Here is a 17,160-nt window from a genome sequence, read left to right as displayed (position 1 = left end):
TCAGCCTCGTCCGGCCCCGCCTCAGCCTCGTCCGGCCCCGCCTCAGCCTCGTCCGGCCCCGCCTCAGCCTCGTCCGGCCCCGCCTCAGCCTCGTCCGGCCCCGCCTCAGCCCCGGGCCCCGCCTCAGCCTCGTCCGGCCCCGCCTCAGCCCCGGGCCCCGCCTCAGCCCCAGCCCCAGCTCGGCCCGGCCCGACAGCGCCGTCTCGCGGACGTAGGCGCAGGCGCGGCCATGGCGGCGACCGACAGCGCGGAGGGCGCGAGCGACAGCCCCGGGCTGTGGGCCGAGGTGCGGGCGCTGCTGCCCCGCGCCGAGGAGGGGCTGACCTTGGCGTTGAGCGGCGAGGTGGAGGACTGCGTCCTGCCGCTGCTGCGGCGGGCCCGCTCGCTGCTCTACGGCGCGGCGGGCCGGCCCGGGGCGGCAACGGCGGCGGCGCTGGAGCGCCTCAGCGACGTCCTGCGTGACTACTCCTGGGAGAAGCTGAACGCGGGGCCATGGAGGGAGGTCGGCAAGGGCTGGCGCCAGGTCTACGCCTACGGCTGCCTCTTCGGGGCGCTGGCCGAGGTGGCCGCGGGCCGCCCGCTGGCGCGCGCCGTGCGGCTCTGCGACCTGGGGCTGCTCATGGGCGCCGCCGTCCTGGACAACGTCCTGGCGCGCCTGGTGCGCGCGCTGCAGCCGCACCTGCCCCGCGCGGCGCCGCACGACGGAGCCCGCGCCCAGGTAGCGCCCGCGCGCCCCTCGCGGCCCGGCCTCCCCGCGCCGGCTGCTGAGGGGGAGCGTCCGTTCCAGAGCGTCCGGCCCGCGCCGCCGCCGCCGCCCTGCGCCGTGCGGCACGAGGAGGTGATCCCGCGCCTCCGCTGCCCTTCGCTGGAGCACTTCAGAGACAACTACCTCGTTCCCCAGCGGCCCGTGGTCCTGGAGGGCGTCATGGATCACTGGCCGTGTATGAAGAAGTGGAGGTGAGAAGTAAGTTCCTTCCCTGTCCAAGTGAAGGCACGATCGTTCCCTGTTTTGGATGTCTTGATGTTCGATAGAGCCGCAGGCCTTCCCAGGCAATGGATACCGTGGGCAGTGCATTTTGCTAGCAGCACTGTCCTACTGCTCTGTGGAAGTTGCTTCATAGATGAGAGAAGCTCTTCATAGCATTCAAGGCAGATGCTGGGCTGTTTCGGGGACAAAGGTGACTCTTTGACCAGTCTCTGGCTCTTCATGGGTGAAGGCTACCCTCCGCCCAGCCTTCAGCCGTCCCAGGAGCCCAATGGCAACACCTGGGATCTTATGAGAAGTGCACATTGTGAAGTGCCAGTGAGCTGTTCAGAGCTCCGTGGATCTGTGTCAAGCACACATATCAATGGTTTTTACCTCTTGGAGCTTGCCGATAATTACTGCAATGGAAAGTGAATTTCAGAGCCAAGAGTAAGCATGGTTGACTTTTCATTCTTAAGTTCAAGCACTGATGTTTGTTCAGTGTTGTGTTTGAGTGTTGAGTTTCAGACACCACTGTGCAGGACTGAGTAACAGCATTGTGCTGCCTGGTTACTGTACACAATGGTGCCCACATTTCCAATACTGACCATCAAGTATTTGTGAGGTGAAGGTCATGATTACCCAGAAAAGGGAAAAAAATCACTTGCAAGATTAGCTTCTCAGTTTAATTAGTACTGTCGTCCATGGAGAGATGTATTTCACCCATTAAACTAATCCCTCTGGCTACAATTGGAATGGGTATTATTGGCACCTGTATAGACACTGACAGAGAGTTGATCTAATATTACTGAGTAAAAGATACAACATGTTATCCAATGTGGCAGCAGGCAGCAAAAAGATTGGCCATCTATGAAAGCCATCCCTTGCCAAGAGACAGTAACAGCTTAAATCTTCTTAGTTTGGAGTGAAACAACTGAGGCAAACGGGCTTTTAAACCAAAACAAAACAGACAGTTGTGGGATCATGTACACACAAACCTGCCTGCTGATTTCCTTGTTGCTTGCATTCTTTTATTCTGCCTTTTTCTTCTGGCTGGTTTGGTTTAGACAGGAGAAAAGCAGGGTAGTAGAATTTTATTACCCAACAAGATTGATTTGGATTGATTGCCTTACATTCAAAATTAGTAAGAGCAGGATAGAAGGTAATGGAACTTTCTTTATTTCAGTGTGGACTATTTCTGTCAAGTCGCAGGCTGCCGCACAGTCCCTGTGGAGTTGGGTGCTCGGTATACAGATGAGGAATGGTCTCAGCAGCTCATGACTGTCAGTGACTTCATCAGCCAGTATATCATGGATGAGGTCTGTTACACTCATTTGTTTAATCTCCAAACACAGCAGCATGGTACTGGTACAGACAACAGTTCTGTTTACAACAAACCTACTCAGAGGTGGTATCAAGGGAGGGGGTGTGCTGTAAGCACAGTTCTGAATGAAAAGGTTTGACATATTTTTAAGACCTGAAGCTAGGAATAATTATTGCAACAATAGGTTCGATTTTTACCTATAATCAAATGTACAGTAGCTGGAATTTGATTAATAGATACACACATAGATACGCAGCAAAAACCTGACCAGTGGAATCTAAGAATAAGGGATCCTCAGCCAGCAGTGTTGTTCTTCTGCCTCATTAAACTCCTTAGTGAGATTTAGGATCGGATCCAAATTTACAAGCCATGAGGCAGAAAAATACAAAGTTGATTAGCATCTGGAATGCCCTTTTGCTTTCAGAGATGAGGATCCCAAGCCCCCATTTCTGTTTCCTGGTCCTTTGGCAGGAAGGACTATGTGCCATAGCAAGTTGGTCTGTGGTGCACCCTGGAATAGAGTATGGAAGTAGTTCCAGGGCGTGAAGGAGAACTGGTCTGTGTGCCAGCAGGGTCTGGCTAGAAAGATGCAGTGCATTGTCAGCTGTCAAGACTCCATAGGAAATCCCAGCTTCCTTCAGTAACTCAAGCTGGATAATTTATTCATTGTGGAGACACACCTACACTCTCACTATTTCAATGGAGCTGTAAGTTGCTATTTCTGAAGACACCTTATACTGTTGAAATACTTATATATAGTACTCTGAATAGGACACTGGAATTTACTCTAAGTAAATTCTATTCACCTGTAAGTAAATTAACTCACAGTCTTACCTGTATGTTACTGTGTTTTTTCTTTCTCTGCTGTTATTTCAGAACAATGTAGGATACCTTGCCCAGCACCAGCTTTTTGATCAGGTAAAACTGAGTGCATGTTTTTATCTTCCTACAGTCATGTCTTCCTTTTGTTGCAGCACAAGTTGTATCTCAGGATGTTGGCTGTACTAGATTGAAGGGCATATGGAGAATTCACATTAATTTTTAAGTTTCTGTTTCCATGATTTGAAGGATCAGAGGGAGAAGTTTGTTCCATTTGGCTACAAGACATGGAAACAAATGCTGTTTGGGATAAAGACATTCAATCCTGGTGCTGTTTCAGTACAATGTAGTATATACTTAGGGGGATATCACCTGGAAAGCCCCTTTTATAAGTCAGGGAAGAGATTTGGACAGGAAAGTTTTCAACATTAATATGTTTACCATAATCTGAAATGTCATTCCAGTTTACCAGAGCTTATGTTGGTGGGAGACCTAAAAATGGAAGCAATTATAGTATGGAAGAGATAGCTGCTCCTTTTCCATGAGGAGCAAATGTACTTACTCTTGTGAGTGTCTCTGATTTCTGCAAAAGCAAAGGGTCTCTCGAAGAATGAGGAAACCCCTTTCTTTCTCCTGCTTCTCCTTCCAACAGAGTCTGCTCACTTGAACAGAAAGTTTGAGAACATTTCCTGCAGATTCCTAGCAGGTCAGCTACTTTTCTCCTACTCTTGCTGGACCAGTCAGTCATTTGTTTTCTTTGCATCCAGCCTGGCTCATCTGTTTGATGAATTACGTATTTTGGCAAGTCAGCACATACCCTTTTTAATGTTTCTTTCTTTGTGGAAATAGATCCCAGAACTGAAAGAAGATATCAGTATCCCTGACTACTGCTGCCTGGGGGAAGGGGAAGAAGATGACATCACCATTAATGCCTGGTTTGGTCCAGGAGGCACAGTCTCACCTCTTCATCAGGATCCCCAGCAAAATTTTTTAGCCCAGGTATGTACTCTAGTTACTCTGCACATGCCATTAACGCGATACTTAGAGAAAATGTTTATGGTATGTGTTAGAGACAAGGGGAGCAGACAACTTGAACAATCGAAGATTAGAGAACATGCAGATACTGTTTTGCTACTTTATTGCATTTGTCACTGCTGCAACTTACTACTGAATGTAATCTTACAGACCACAAGTGTTGCTCGTTGAGAGACCAGTATTTACCCTTGTTTTACAGATGGGAATTTGTAACAGAGTTGGGAAGAATCTGGATCCTGTCATGTTGTACTTAGGAGTTTATTTTTCTGGTGTTGTGGTTTGAGCCCAGCCAATCCCCAAGCCTCATGCAGCCACTTTCTCATTCCCCAACCAGCAGGATGAGGGAGAGAAAGAGGAGAGTAAAAGCTAAAAAACTTGTGGATTGAGGTTTAATAAGCAAAAACTGTGCATGTAGGCAAAGCAAAACAAAGAATTACTTGACTGCTTCTCATGGGCAGGCAGTCATTCAGTCATTCCCAGGAGAGCAGAGCCCATCATGCTTAACAATTACAAACACTGTCACTCCAAACATCCCCTTTTTCTTTTTCTTTTTCTTTTTCTTTTTCTTTTTCTTTTTCTTTTTCTTTTTCTTTTTCTTCTCCCATATGCTACACATGATGTCATGTAGTCTGGACTACCTTTGGTCAGTCAGTTTGGGTCACCTGTCCTGGTTGTGTCTCCTCCCAGTCTCCCAGGAACCTCCAGCTTCCTTGTCAACATGGCAGTATGATAGACAGAAAACCTTCAGGTCTGTGTAAACCCTGCTCAGCAAGAACAAAAACATTTCTATATTATCAACCCTGTGTTTAGGGTTGATAATCCAAAACATAGTCCTATACCAGCCACTGGGAAGAAAAGTAGTTCTACCCTACCCCAGCCAAAGCCAGAACATCTGGAAAGCAAGGTTTTGAGGTGGACTTAGATGCATACTTTAGTCTGTTTCAGGTTACCCAGTAAAATACTAGGGCATGCAGTGAGATAAGAATTAAAACTTGTACTTTGACATAATTTCTTTAGAGTTTCTTTTGGTAGGCTTTTTGATGATGACTTCTAGTGCAGAATAACCTGATAAAATATTGAGGCCTTTTGTGGTAAGCACTGAACAGGTCAAAGGGATGTCTTCTGGATCCAAGCAGTTGACTACTGTGAATCTTTGAACACTGAGAGGTGTTGTTTTTTTTACTGAAGGAGATTGCTGTCCCATCAGAATTAAAAAAATCCAGGCTTACACTTGTCACCATCATATTTTCTGAAAAATCCCTTTGCCATGATTTCTTCTCCTGGGAAACTGAGAAGCCACAGAGAAAAATGAAAACAATAATTATCTGATTCACTTCTCCTGTGTTTTGCTGCTTTGGAATGTGGTTTGGAGATGGTTTATCCAACATGTGAATTGTTCTGACTTAATGACCAATCACAGTCCAGCTGTGTCGGGACTCTGGAGAGGGTCACAAGTTTTTAATTAGTACCTTATTAAGCCCTCTGTATGTATCTTTTCTCTATTGTTTAATATAGTTTAGTATTCTTTAGTATAGCATTCTTTAATATAATATAGCAACATAATAAATTAGCCTTCTAAGAACATAGAGTCAGATTCTCAATTCCTCCTTCATCCTGGGGACCCAGCAAACACCACATACACTTTCACACTTTTCTAGCAGGATTGTGACATTACTTTCTACTGATGGCTATTTATGGGTTGAGCCTTAGTTTCTCTGTCCCAGTTGCATCTTGCTAACATATGTTTTCACTTGAAACTGAGGCTTAATTCAGGCCTTCCTAGAATGGCTTTTTACAACTGCTGTGCAACTTTTTATGGATTGTATTTCTTTTGCATGCTACCTGCTCAGCACACTCATACAGCTGCATTCTGAAGGTGAAGTACTGTACTATTCATGTTATGTAAAGCTTGAGGGGAATTTTTCTTGGTGGAACAAAAATTTATAGGAGCTGTTGGACTGGGAAAAGATACTTCCCTTACAAACCTCAGAACTTGTTTTCTTCTGCCTGAAAAAAATAGATTATCTGCCAGTGCTGCGAAGGAGTCTTTATAATCTGGCAGCTTTCAATTAAAATTGCTGTGTGTTATGATGCCATTTAAACTGTGGCTGTGGAGTACAGGAAGGCACAAGTACAATTAACAAAATGAAATTATCCTGGCTGGTGCTGAGATCGTAGTTTTTCCATTAATGAGAAAAGCAGTCTCTGGAGATGCAGGCAATTGCCCTGCAAATGAACTGGTGCCTGCTATCTTTTAATATACAAGGTCTTAATCCAGTGAAACAAGTGAAAGAAGGAGGTGTTAACAGCTGACAGCAGTCCCAAAAAACTTTCAGGTATTCAGAGAACATGCTATGGGAGCAATAACTAGCATTTTTGTTACTTCCATATGTCACCAAAAATACCCTGTAATACTTTCCTCTTTAGCGAGGAAAGGCAAGTTGGTTAGGAATGGTTGGGTAGCCACTCAAGGCTGCTGGGATTAGTCAGAGTACTCACAATAGGACAGCTCCCAAGTATGATCATACCTAGCTGTTGCAGTGGTCTGGAATGCTGGCATCAGCAGTACAAATCTTCACCCTAAACCTTCTCTTCCACTGGTATCAGTGGAGGACTCAGCTTTGACGTGTTCATGCTGCCATATCTTGACACCAAAAACTTGCAGTTCATGCAGCATTCAGGGAAGCCAGGCCACTTGCCTTACAAATTCTCATCTCATTTCAGAACTCCAATGAAAGAACTGGTTTAATGATGATACAGAAATGAGTTTGAGAGGTATATGGAAGGTTAGTAGTCACTGTGCAAGTACCTCTGCCTATTGATGTGAATTGCAATGAAGGTTCAGCCTCCTTATTCTCAGTTCTTATTTCTAGCTGTGTAGAGAGCAAATAATGATATATAAATTGGGTTCCTTGAACTTTGAATTGAAAGCAATCTGGTTTAATGCATTTCCTTCCCAATGGTATTTCAAATTCTTATCTGCTCCAAGGGAAGAGGTACTTGAATTCCAATAGCCTGATTTAACTTTTTATTATAGCAGTGTCTATTACTAACAATAATTATATTCCTTGTAATCAGGTATATTTTACTGTTAAATGCCAGCTATGGCCCACAGCTTCCAGTAATGTGCCAGTTAATGACCAATGGAAAACATTTATTTTATTACATACAGGTACTTGGAAGAAAGTACATCCGTCTCTATTCACCACAAGATTCAGAAAACCTGTACCCCCATGAAAGCCAAATTCTTCACAACACTAGTCAGGTAAATAGTTGCTTGAAATTTTAAAATCAATAATGTTATCAAATCATATTTGAGTAAAGACATTCTTCTGATGATTGTTTGTTTTTTTATAGGTTGATGTGGAAGATCCAGACTTGGTCAAGTTTCCAAATTTCACAAAGGCTGCATTTCAGTCCTGCATTCTGATGCCTGGACAGATTCTGTTTATTCCAGTTAAATATTGGCACTATGTGCGATCACTTGAACTCAGCTTCTCTGTTAGTTTCTGGTGGTCATAGTTCTGACATGTAGGTAGCAGCACTGAAATTAAATTAAAAATCAGGCAAGTAGCCTCTCTCTCTCAGGAGAGGCAAAACCAAAAACCAACAAACTCTTGCTAAAGCATGGAGAAGTAGTCACAATGGGTAAGTGGAAAGATGATGCTGTAGTTACTTCATTTTTGTAGATGTTTCAAATAACTCCTAAAGAGCATATTGTTAGGTCATTGTCCTGTGCATGCATCCATCAGAAACAGCCTCTCTACAGGCACTGCCAGGGTTCTGCCTGAGCCTCTGTCTTAATAACCAGGTCAGGGTTATCTTCTACTTGGATTTAGTAACACTAAACCCTAGAGTTAGCTAGAGAGATGGTGCTACCTGAAGGTTCAATCCATTAAAAAATTGAGCTAACACCAAGCAAGGTACTAGTCACTTGCATGGAAAAAGTTATTAATGCCCTGGTTCTGGCCAGGATAGGGTTCATTTTTGCAGTAGCCAGGAGGGGCATGGCCCAGACCCAGAGGTTATTTTGTACCACCTCAGCCTGCCACTGCTGCAGGCCAGGGGCAGGAAGGGGTTCCTTGGTCTTTTAGTGATTGAATCTGTGTGAATCTTTCTGTGTGAATCTTTTGTCTGTCTTGTACACTGCTATTGATATTGTTGCTATTACTGCTTATTTTCTTATTCCATTGCTGTTTCCAGTAAATTATTCTTATTGCAACTCATGATCTTTATCTTTTGGACCTCCCAATTCTCCTCTCCATGAGGGGAGAGGTAGGGGGAGGAGGGAATGAGCAAGCATCTCGTGGTTTGGAGCGTTTTGGTGGAAAGACTAATTTGAGGAGTACCATTTCTAAACCAAAACATCATGTTAAAGCCTAGAACATAACTGAAGTTATTCCATAGTTTAATTGCAGTTAGATAACCTGAGGTTTAATTATACTTTGATTAACCATCATATGAACTGCTGCCACAGCCCTTCTGCTGTGTCACACATCTCTACCAGGGACAAGAATGCTGCCATTTTAGTCTGGTGTCTGGCAATAGCCAGTCCTTGGCTCCTTTCCAAGTCACTCTTAAAGGAAAAAACATCCTTACTTAAAACTGGAGACAAGTGCCAAGACAAAAAACCTAAAGAATCTCAGTATGGTAATGTTTTCAGGAGTTTACAGACATAAGCTAACATTGCCCCATGTCCTGACCTACTGCTTCCCAATCCTTCTGTGGCAATATTCCCTCCTTACAGAGCACAGCTGCTCATTGCATGGCCTTACATCAAGACAAATTCTTCTGCATCTAAAGAAGGGACAAAACACAACCACAGTGCCAACCACAAGTGCTCCAACTCCAGCCCTAGGTCAGAGACTGAGCCAGCTGCCTTGCACACGCTGCACTGATTTTTCACCTGCTTGACATGCTACAGCAGGTGCCATTTCTGTTATGCAACTGAATTTGTACTGTTCCTGTACGAACAGGGAGCACTTGCTGAGAAAGGTTTCTTTCAAGAGTTCAGCTGCATATATCAGATTGCAGGACTGACTAAAACATTTGCATCTTTCGTCCCCAAACATGCACTGAGAGTCGCAACCTAAGAATATGGAGAATTACAGAACAAAACAGCCTCCAAGAAAGCTGTACCAGCATTACTGTGAACAGGAACATCAATTATGTTTTTATTTTAAGTTTCTTAGAACTTTAGAAAATCAGTACACTGAGCACTAATGAATACAATACAGTCTGGCTGTTCCACCAGAGTGGGGGCAAACAGATGTCACTGACATCAAGTTTTACTGGCAGCACCTAGGGCCAAGAGTGGAGCTCTGTGGTAAGTCTGGGAGCCCATCCGATTCACACCTGTAAAGAAAACTAAAGGAAGGTTAATAGAATTTACACCAAAAAAAGATAATATTGTAAAATCACCTTTTCTAAAATGCTTTGTATATTCCTCTGTTGCTGTTCACAATGTCAAATTTCCCTGGACAAATGGAGTAATTCCAAAGAGATTCTCAGAATCTCAGTATTTCCAGAAGTTTTAGTGTCATGGGTTATGTGTGCCTCTATTCCTTCCCCACTCCCCCCTATCTCCTAAAGATAGATATAAAAAATATGCACAGGGTCTGCTAATGCCCCTGTGGCACTCTTTGGGCACTGTGGGGGCTCAGTGCTGCCTGTGTGTGGTTTAGTGTCTGAAACGTACCAGTGAAGTCAGAAATACCTGATACTCACAGTTATAAATAATACAGGCAGTGCCACTGAACATCACAGCCCATTTCCTAGTATTATTACATTCAACTTTTTAAAAATACATTGCTTAGTACCTGGGGTGTCACAAGACCAGAATTCATTACACTTGGGACAGCGGGGTTCAGTCTGGCCTCTGAAGTACTTTCTGACACAAGGTAAATGCATTCCAATTCCACAGGATTCACATACTTGGCTCTGAAATCAGGAGTGTTGATTTATAAAATCATTCTAAACTGTCCTTCAATTTAAGAGAAAGTTGTTACAAAGAGCAGCAGATATGCAACGCTTTGTTCCAAAGAATGGTTCCCACAATACGGGTGGTGGACACACCCAACAGTCAAAGCAGGTAACCGGTAAAAGGAGGTCTTTTTCTGTAAAAGAGGAAATACTTTTTCCCTATATGGACAAAATTTAGCTTGAAAGATGACAATTTCAGTGCAATAAAGGAGACTAATTGGGATGGAAAAAGTAACATGGAAGCATGTTAGTTGCGCAGATCAGAAGATGCAGGCTCACAGAGCAAGAAAATGTAGCAGTTTTGGAATATGAATCCAGGCTGTAACTACTTAAGCAAGATGGAATGGGTAACATCCCAGCTATCAAAACACAGTGCTTTAGCATGCTCAGCATAGCACACGTGTTCCTTCTGAGGTCCAAACACAAAGAATTGCTGAATTAAAATCCCAGAACCAAGAATGAATGTGTCACACGATGACATCTATTGGCAAGGCCCAAAGAGGACACCGCTAACACCTCACTGCTAAACCTCTTTCAGCATCAGGAGCTCATCTCTAGCATGCTGGTTTAGAAAGCTAGACAGAAAAACCATATTCCTCATTGTGGGAGTGCACTTTTCCAATTTTATACTTGGAGACACTGCTCCAAGACAATGTTATTTCTAAAGACAGAAGATAAAATGCCTAAATTGGAAAAAAAATATTTTTTTTTACAAAATGCACGAGCACCATGACCAGATTACAAGACCAAGATTATACTCAAGGGGAAGCATCACAAACCTCAGCTATGACCATGCAAGTCCTTAGCTGAGGTGATAAAACACGTTACCTGGATGGCGAGGCTGTGACAGAGGTTACATTTCCTTGCTACATCCTGGTAGTTGCTGAGAATGTACTGTTCCATCTCAATTATGCAACGAGTGTGCAGAGTATATTCTCCATTTTTCTAAGGAAACAAGAGATTAGGAATTTCTTTTGATTCCTTTTACCTTTTTTGACTTTGTTAACCATTTGTTACAAAGCCACTTCTTTCTACCATCATGAAACCAACATGCTGTACAATGCAATGCCAGAACCACTTCTGAAATAGCAAAACTCCTTTGTTTAGAGGAGCAGAATAAAAATCCCACACCTTTAACAGAGATCTAGTCTTTGGAAAGCATAGATGAGTGAGCATGCATTCCTTAACAGAGGCATGCTGTTTTGGGATCCTCCCAAAAAGAATGTTAGAGGAAATTCTTCCAGCTTTCAACAAAATCTAGGCATTTCCTGCTTGATGTATCTTTGGAAACATCTGCCAAATCAACTTAACATGTAAGTAACATTGTGGCAGCAGGTTGAGGATCTATGATGCAATGACTCCAGCAGAAAAGGGATTAAGGTCTCACTTAGCAAGCAACTGCAGTATCCACATGGTCAGTCCACCATGGTCCACTGCTTCCTCATAAAATAAAATAGATGTAACTACGTGCACAGTGGCCCATGCATTTCTGGTACAGGAGTTTTCAACATGTCTGGCCTTACTCCTTTTCAGGAAATTCTAAATGCAACTAACAGCACTGATCACTCTGAAGAGCTTTCCCCAGCTCTTGTTCCAGGCTGAAGGATGCTGTGCTGTTGTGTACAAAGCTGTGTACAAAGGATGCTGTGCTGTTGTGTCTGTGCATCACTGGGCAGGACTGGACACACAAACCCACCTGGCGCCAGCACAAGAAACTGAAACCACATGGTCCTGTACAGACCTACCCAAGGACTTTTTCCATTTAAGTCTACTTCCTTTTCTGCAAAAATCACTGGAGCAGCAATAAGCATGGGTGCCATAAGATCATTTTTGCCATCATTCATTCAAGAAGAGCCCCAGTTTCAACTATCACATCCTTAAGAAGAACACTTGAATGCAGTTACCTCAGAGAGCCACTTATCCTCCACAAAAACTTTCAGCACTTGTTCTGCTTCCTTTTTCTTCATTTTTTTTGTCTTAAGTTGGTCAGCCAAATTTAAAATGTCTGTAGATGAGGCAAAGCCATTTTCTGATAAAATTATTAGGTCCATCTACAGGAAGAAACATTACCAAGTATTAGAAACACTGCAGTTAGGCAGACACACCTTACAGTAATGTGCTGATATGCATTTTTTTTGCATCCAGGTATGTAGAAATACTACAGTATATGGCTTGAACCAGAATTGTAAAACAAAGGCCAAAAGCTGAAACAATCATTGTCCCCTTAGCAGTTTTGATCTTTGCCAAGAAAACGTTTCCACAAATAGAAGTATATGTGCTGCCTAAATGAAGCTGCATTCAGGGACCCCTGGCTACACTCAGTGGTGACAAAAGATCCATTTCTTTTTATCTGCTCTTTGTCAAAGATCTTTTGAGGAAAAACCTCAATAACCATAGACAAATGTTTAAATGCAAATCAGCAAATTCATTTTGTATGTTATCAGCATTAAAAACTACTTTATATTACTAAACTACTGAAGCCAGTGAAAAACTCAGCAGTCATGACTGAAAATCCTGAAGAAAGTTGCTTGTGTAACTAAAAGTAGGCATGTCTTGTCTCTAACACAGGGAGCCATTCCCTGGTGCTGATTTTGCCTTGCCCATAACTGACTTACAACAACAAATCATTACTCGCACATATCTTCATCCTGCCCACTCCACCGATTTGATCTCATATAAACTTAGGTAAAATGGCAACTACTTCTTCAACCACACCTCCATTTCCATTTTCATTCATTTTAAGATGAGAACTTCACAAATAACATGATTTACTAAGTGATAACTGACATACTTACTGTTTTTCTGAACAATTCCAATTCAATTTCTGTATAGTCAGATGCCATTTTAGTTACTTCAGTTTCTGCCAAATTCACCTACAAAAAAAAAAAACAAAAACTGACAAAGTGCCAATGTAGTTTCATACCAGAAATTGTAAAAAAACCCCTGAGGTTAAGAATACATCATCTTACAATTACCATAAATGTTAGTTCTTTGAGGAGCACTTGACGGTATTCAAGTTCTTTCTTTACAACCCCTCATCTTCCAGCCACAAATTCTCCACAGCTTCCTCTGCCCAGGCAAAGCCATTCCACAACACAAGCTCCCAGAACTGACACAGAGTGCTGCAGCAGAGCTGACACATCACAGATGCTAGACAGCAGCTATGTTATCAGTCACCTTTTTTTCACTGTGAAAACCAGTTGCCCATGTTTTCTACTCTTATTGCACATGCTGCTACTATTAAATAGTAGCTCAACTTAACTGGAAAAAGGAAAGGTTAAAGGCAGCAGCTAATGTTAGATACCTTCTGTATGGTCTTCTGAAATTACTAGATAACCTTCTCTGACATGCACATTGCAGATCATCTGGGGAAACAACTTTTAGGCTACTTCTCAGCAATCCTTTTGCGCTAGGTTGATTTTTGAGTGGGAGAAAAAGAAAATTGATGTTGGACTGCTCTCTGTGTTTTCTAGTTTAAAAATCTGTCTCAGGAAAGAGACTCCTGTGGAAAAGAAATCTCCCTTCAGCACTTAAGCAATGTTTATGCTAAGCAACACCCACACTGCTGTCATCCTTGCTGCCATGTCCTATTCCCATACATCCAGGCTGTGACAGTTTATCCTCCCAGCAGCTCCTGCAGCCACTGCCAGCCCCATGCAAACACAGCACAGCAGGTACCTACTACAGCATAATGTGCTCTCCCATCCTCTTCCGATATTCCTTTCCGGATCTGCATAAACAAAGGCTGCAGGTGGCTATTAATAGTGCTGATGAAATCGTCCAGTTTATCGTGTGCATAGTAAACTGAAAATGAATGAGAAAAGTCATACAGAGAAAAGCCAAACAACTACACACCAGGCAGATCTTTTTATGTGAAACATTTTTTCCCAGGTAAGAGTGCTAAACCTGAGGCAGAATTCAAACATGAATTCAAACTGTTCTATTCAGCAGACATATAATTTCCTTGTGCTGCTGTTTCATGGCCTTCAGAGATGCTCAGCTCCCTTAAAGTCAGTTGGTAGAGTCCAGACAGCCTACCTTGTTGCAGGGAACCCATAGCACTAATCCAGTAATTACAGTGACCTGAACTAAGCTGAATTGAAAAGATAATATAACTGGGGAAAAAATGTTCTGCACAATAGAAAAATACAATGACTTGAATTCCTTTATACACAAGGGACTTCTTGTTTCTGTATTCTCTGTTTCACAAATTAATGGCACATAAATGCACAAGTTACACATCAGAAAACGTAAATTCTAGTGTTGTAGAAACACAAGAAATATCTTGAGTCGCTTTCTACAAACCAAGCAAATATTAGCAGCAGTTTTATCATAGACATAATTAGGATGGACTTTGCAGTCATTCTGTGGAAGAGTATACAATGGTTCTTGCCTGCACAGCACCAGCACAACCCTCACAATTCATCCAAAACAAGACTTTGTCAGTGGCAACACTCCTGCTTGCCTTCATCAGGGTATGGTTTAAAAACCAGAGCTAAGTAATGTTATAGGAGGCCCCCGGCCAGGTAATAAGTTACATAGACTCCATACATTTACATAATGCTGATGATTTCTTTCTTAATAAACCTATTGTTTATTTTATACTCTAGTTCTCTACAGGTAGACCTAATTGGTCCTCCAATTAAAACACCATCACCATTGGCTCCTGCCCAGGAGTTCTTGATTCTGATATACAAGATTCCTTCCGTGAACAAGGTCATCAAACAACAAAATCGAGAGTAAAGTAAGTACAAAATTAAGTAGAGTTTTGCCACCTGCTTGGCCCCTGTCAGCAGGAAACACTGCACACACTAAAGCAGCCAGGGAGCTTTAGTGACAGATCCCAGAGAGGGTAAAAGATGAAAACAGGGTACTCTTTTGCACAACAGCCTTAACACTTTAATGTTATATTCTAATGTTAAATGACTGCTTGGGTACATCTTATGTGGAAAAAAAGGGATAAAAATTCTCCATAAAAAATGAACAGGGGGTAGAGAACACCAAAAGTTGCACTTCACAATTTTAGCATCTAAAAAGTAGGTCAAGCTACAGTTCCTGACTCAAGAGACATACAAATAGATTGCTTTGTGGGAATCTGACCTTACATCTATAGCTAAGGAAAACCAGAAGAGTCTCTGCAGAGTGAGTAGCATGGTGGCATGGCAAGGGACACACCTAAGCCTGGTAGGAGCACAGCTTTCAGCACTTGGAATAGACAATATAGTGCAGGTGAGGTGGGAAGAAAGCACAGCAATTCACCAAGAAACCTCATCTCATCCTCACATAAATATTTTTGTAGAGTCACTTCTCCCACAACACCTGGGAGAAATAACTGAAGTGCATTTACTTAAAAGCATTAACTATAGTGAAGTACTTCCAGTGTCAAAAATTATTTTTTTTAAATCATTTATATGTATAACCTATAAACAACAACCTTGATAAAATACAAAGTAGTATATACGAATCTGGCCTGATTAGAAGTTAGTTTACTCATTGCTATGTTATCTTTCAGGAAAGAGAGGGAACACTCATATAATTAGAGTTTTAAAACTTTTTTTAGCTAGTATATGCCCTTCAGAAATCAAATTATTTGCAAGCTGCACCAGGAAAAAACCCCAGTTCTTTCATCACCAAGACAGACACACCTTTATCAGTTTCACAGCAGTGCTGGTGTAATTTTCTGGCCTCTGATCCTTCTGTTATCCCATTAGACATCAGAACCTGCAAGAACCGTCGATGAGCATTGGTCATCTGAGCTGCCATCAGATTGTTTCACCAGGCTTCAAGTGCTGCAGGAGGTTTAAACTGGAATTAATGCACCTGTCAATGCAAATTAAGAATACAACAGGCCAAGCATACACAAGATTTCAATTAAAGTCTATTACATTGAATGAGGGCAAAAAAGCAGATCCCAAGGCTGTCCTCAGAATGCAGAGGGTGACCAGCTCTGAGGTTCTGGAAGGGTGCAAGAGATAAAATCTAACTAGTTTTAACTACAGAAAAGAACAACGTAGGCATTGTGTCGTTGTCACCCAAAATCGGGACTAAAACTCCTTCTTAACACCAATGTAGCATTAAGAAACAAGCAATACTTTATTGCAGCACTGGATACGCAGGGGAATGACTCCTGCTTAGCACGCATAATTGGCTCAACGTTATACACACAGCAGTCGCTTGAGTCTGCACAGTCAGTCTCAGACGGTGCTCTTGGAGGGTCTTTAGGTACCCCTGGTGGTCACTGAGCCTCTACATTTTCACAGTGATCTCTTCCTCTATCGCTGTAGCTTTCATCGAAGCTGCAGAGCATGTTGCTGACCAAACTGGATTGGGCCGGTTTGACTCGCTAGGAACCGGAGCTGGAGAGCGCTCCACGCCCCACTAACCGCTACAAAACGCTCCCCTGCGGCATTCGCAAACCCGAATGCAACAGCGTGGGGCGACAAACACAACACCGTCCGTCATTCTACGTTAGACAAAGCTCCTGCTCCACACACAGCCCGATTTGAGCACAGGCGATCAGAGAGGGTGAATTTGGACAGAAAAGAACCCTCGACAGGTTTCGAAGAACGCCTGAAGTAATTAAAGGCGGCTCAGGAAATTCCCTGACCACTGCACCAACCGACTGCCCTCTACTGGCTGAGCTCCGGCCTCGCCGCCCGCGCGGCCCCGGGCCAGCCGCAGCCCACCGAGGCAATGCCCCGGAAAACCGCCCAGCCCGCTGGCCCTCGGCCCTACCGGGACCCACCGGGGCTCCCCGGAGTTCCCCGGGACTCCCACAGCAGGACCACCCCCGTCAGCCGCCCCCGCACCTGTCCGTGCTCAACAGCTCAGCGACGGCCCCGCTCGCCCGCCATGGCCGGCACCGCCCCGCGCCGGCCCCGCCCCGCCCCGCGCCGGCCCCGCCCCGCCCCGCGCCGGCCCCGCCCCGCCCCGCCCCGCGCCGGCCCCGCCCCGCCCCGCCCCGCGCCGGCCCCGCCCCGCCCCGCGCCGGACGGGCGCATTGTGGGGGCGGATGACGCCGGGTTGGGCGTGGGGC

General features: G+C 44.0%; 2 protein-coding genes across 4 annotated transcripts; one reads left to right on the top strand and one right to left on the bottom strand.

Annotated features, from left to right (window-relative positions):
• The first annotated feature begins 229 nt into the window (after positions 1–229).
• Positions 230–9,185, top strand: KDM8 (lysine demethylase 8). Its single transcript, XM_058035344.1, has 6 exons — positions 230–957; positions 2,151–2,283; positions 3,165–3,206; positions 3,957–4,106; positions 7,315–7,407; positions 7,500–9,185. The coding sequence occupies exons 1-6, from the start codon at positions 230–232 to the stop codon at positions 7,662–7,664; spliced, it is 1,311 nt and encodes a 436-aa protein (XP_057891327.1). The 3' UTR covers positions 7,665–9,185.
• Positions 9,186–9,286: 101 nt separating this feature from the next.
• On the bottom strand, positions 9,287–16,998 carry NSMCE1 (NSE1 homolog, SMC5-SMC6 complex component). Of its 3 annotated transcripts, none has more exons than XM_058035345.1 (8): positions 16,934–16,998; positions 15,770–15,944; positions 13,807–13,928; positions 12,920–12,997; positions 12,029–12,175; positions 10,953–11,069; positions 9,962–10,082; positions 9,287–9,497 (listed from the first exon to the last, which is right to left on the bottom strand). In XM_058035345.1, the coding sequence occupies exons 2-8, from the start codon at positions 15,885–15,887 to the stop codon at positions 9,424–9,426; spliced, it is 777 nt and encodes a 258-aa protein (XP_057891328.1). In that variant the 5' UTR covers positions 15,888–15,944; positions 16,934–16,998; the 3' UTR covers positions 9,287–9,423. The 3 variants fall into 3 exon arrangements, with proteins under 3 accessions (XP_057891328.1, XP_057891329.1, XP_057891330.1); XM_058035346.1 differs by having other exon boundaries at positions 15,770–15,913; positions 16,934–16,996; XM_058035347.1 differs by lacking the exon at positions 16,934–16,998 and adding an exon at positions 16,010–16,027 and having other exon boundaries at positions 15,770–15,913.
• Positions 16,999–17,160: the final 162 nt, after the last annotated feature.

Source organism: Melospiza georgiana, chromosome 16 (assembly GCF_028018845.1).
Source record: "Melospiza georgiana isolate bMelGeo1 chromosome 16, bMelGeo1.pri, whole genome shotgun sequence".
Classification (NCBI taxonomy): Eukaryota; Metazoa; Chordata; class Aves; order Passeriformes; family Passerellidae; genus Melospiza; species Melospiza georgiana.
Note: the sequence above shows the minus strand (reverse complement) of the source record. Positions and strands in the feature narration are given on the sequence as shown.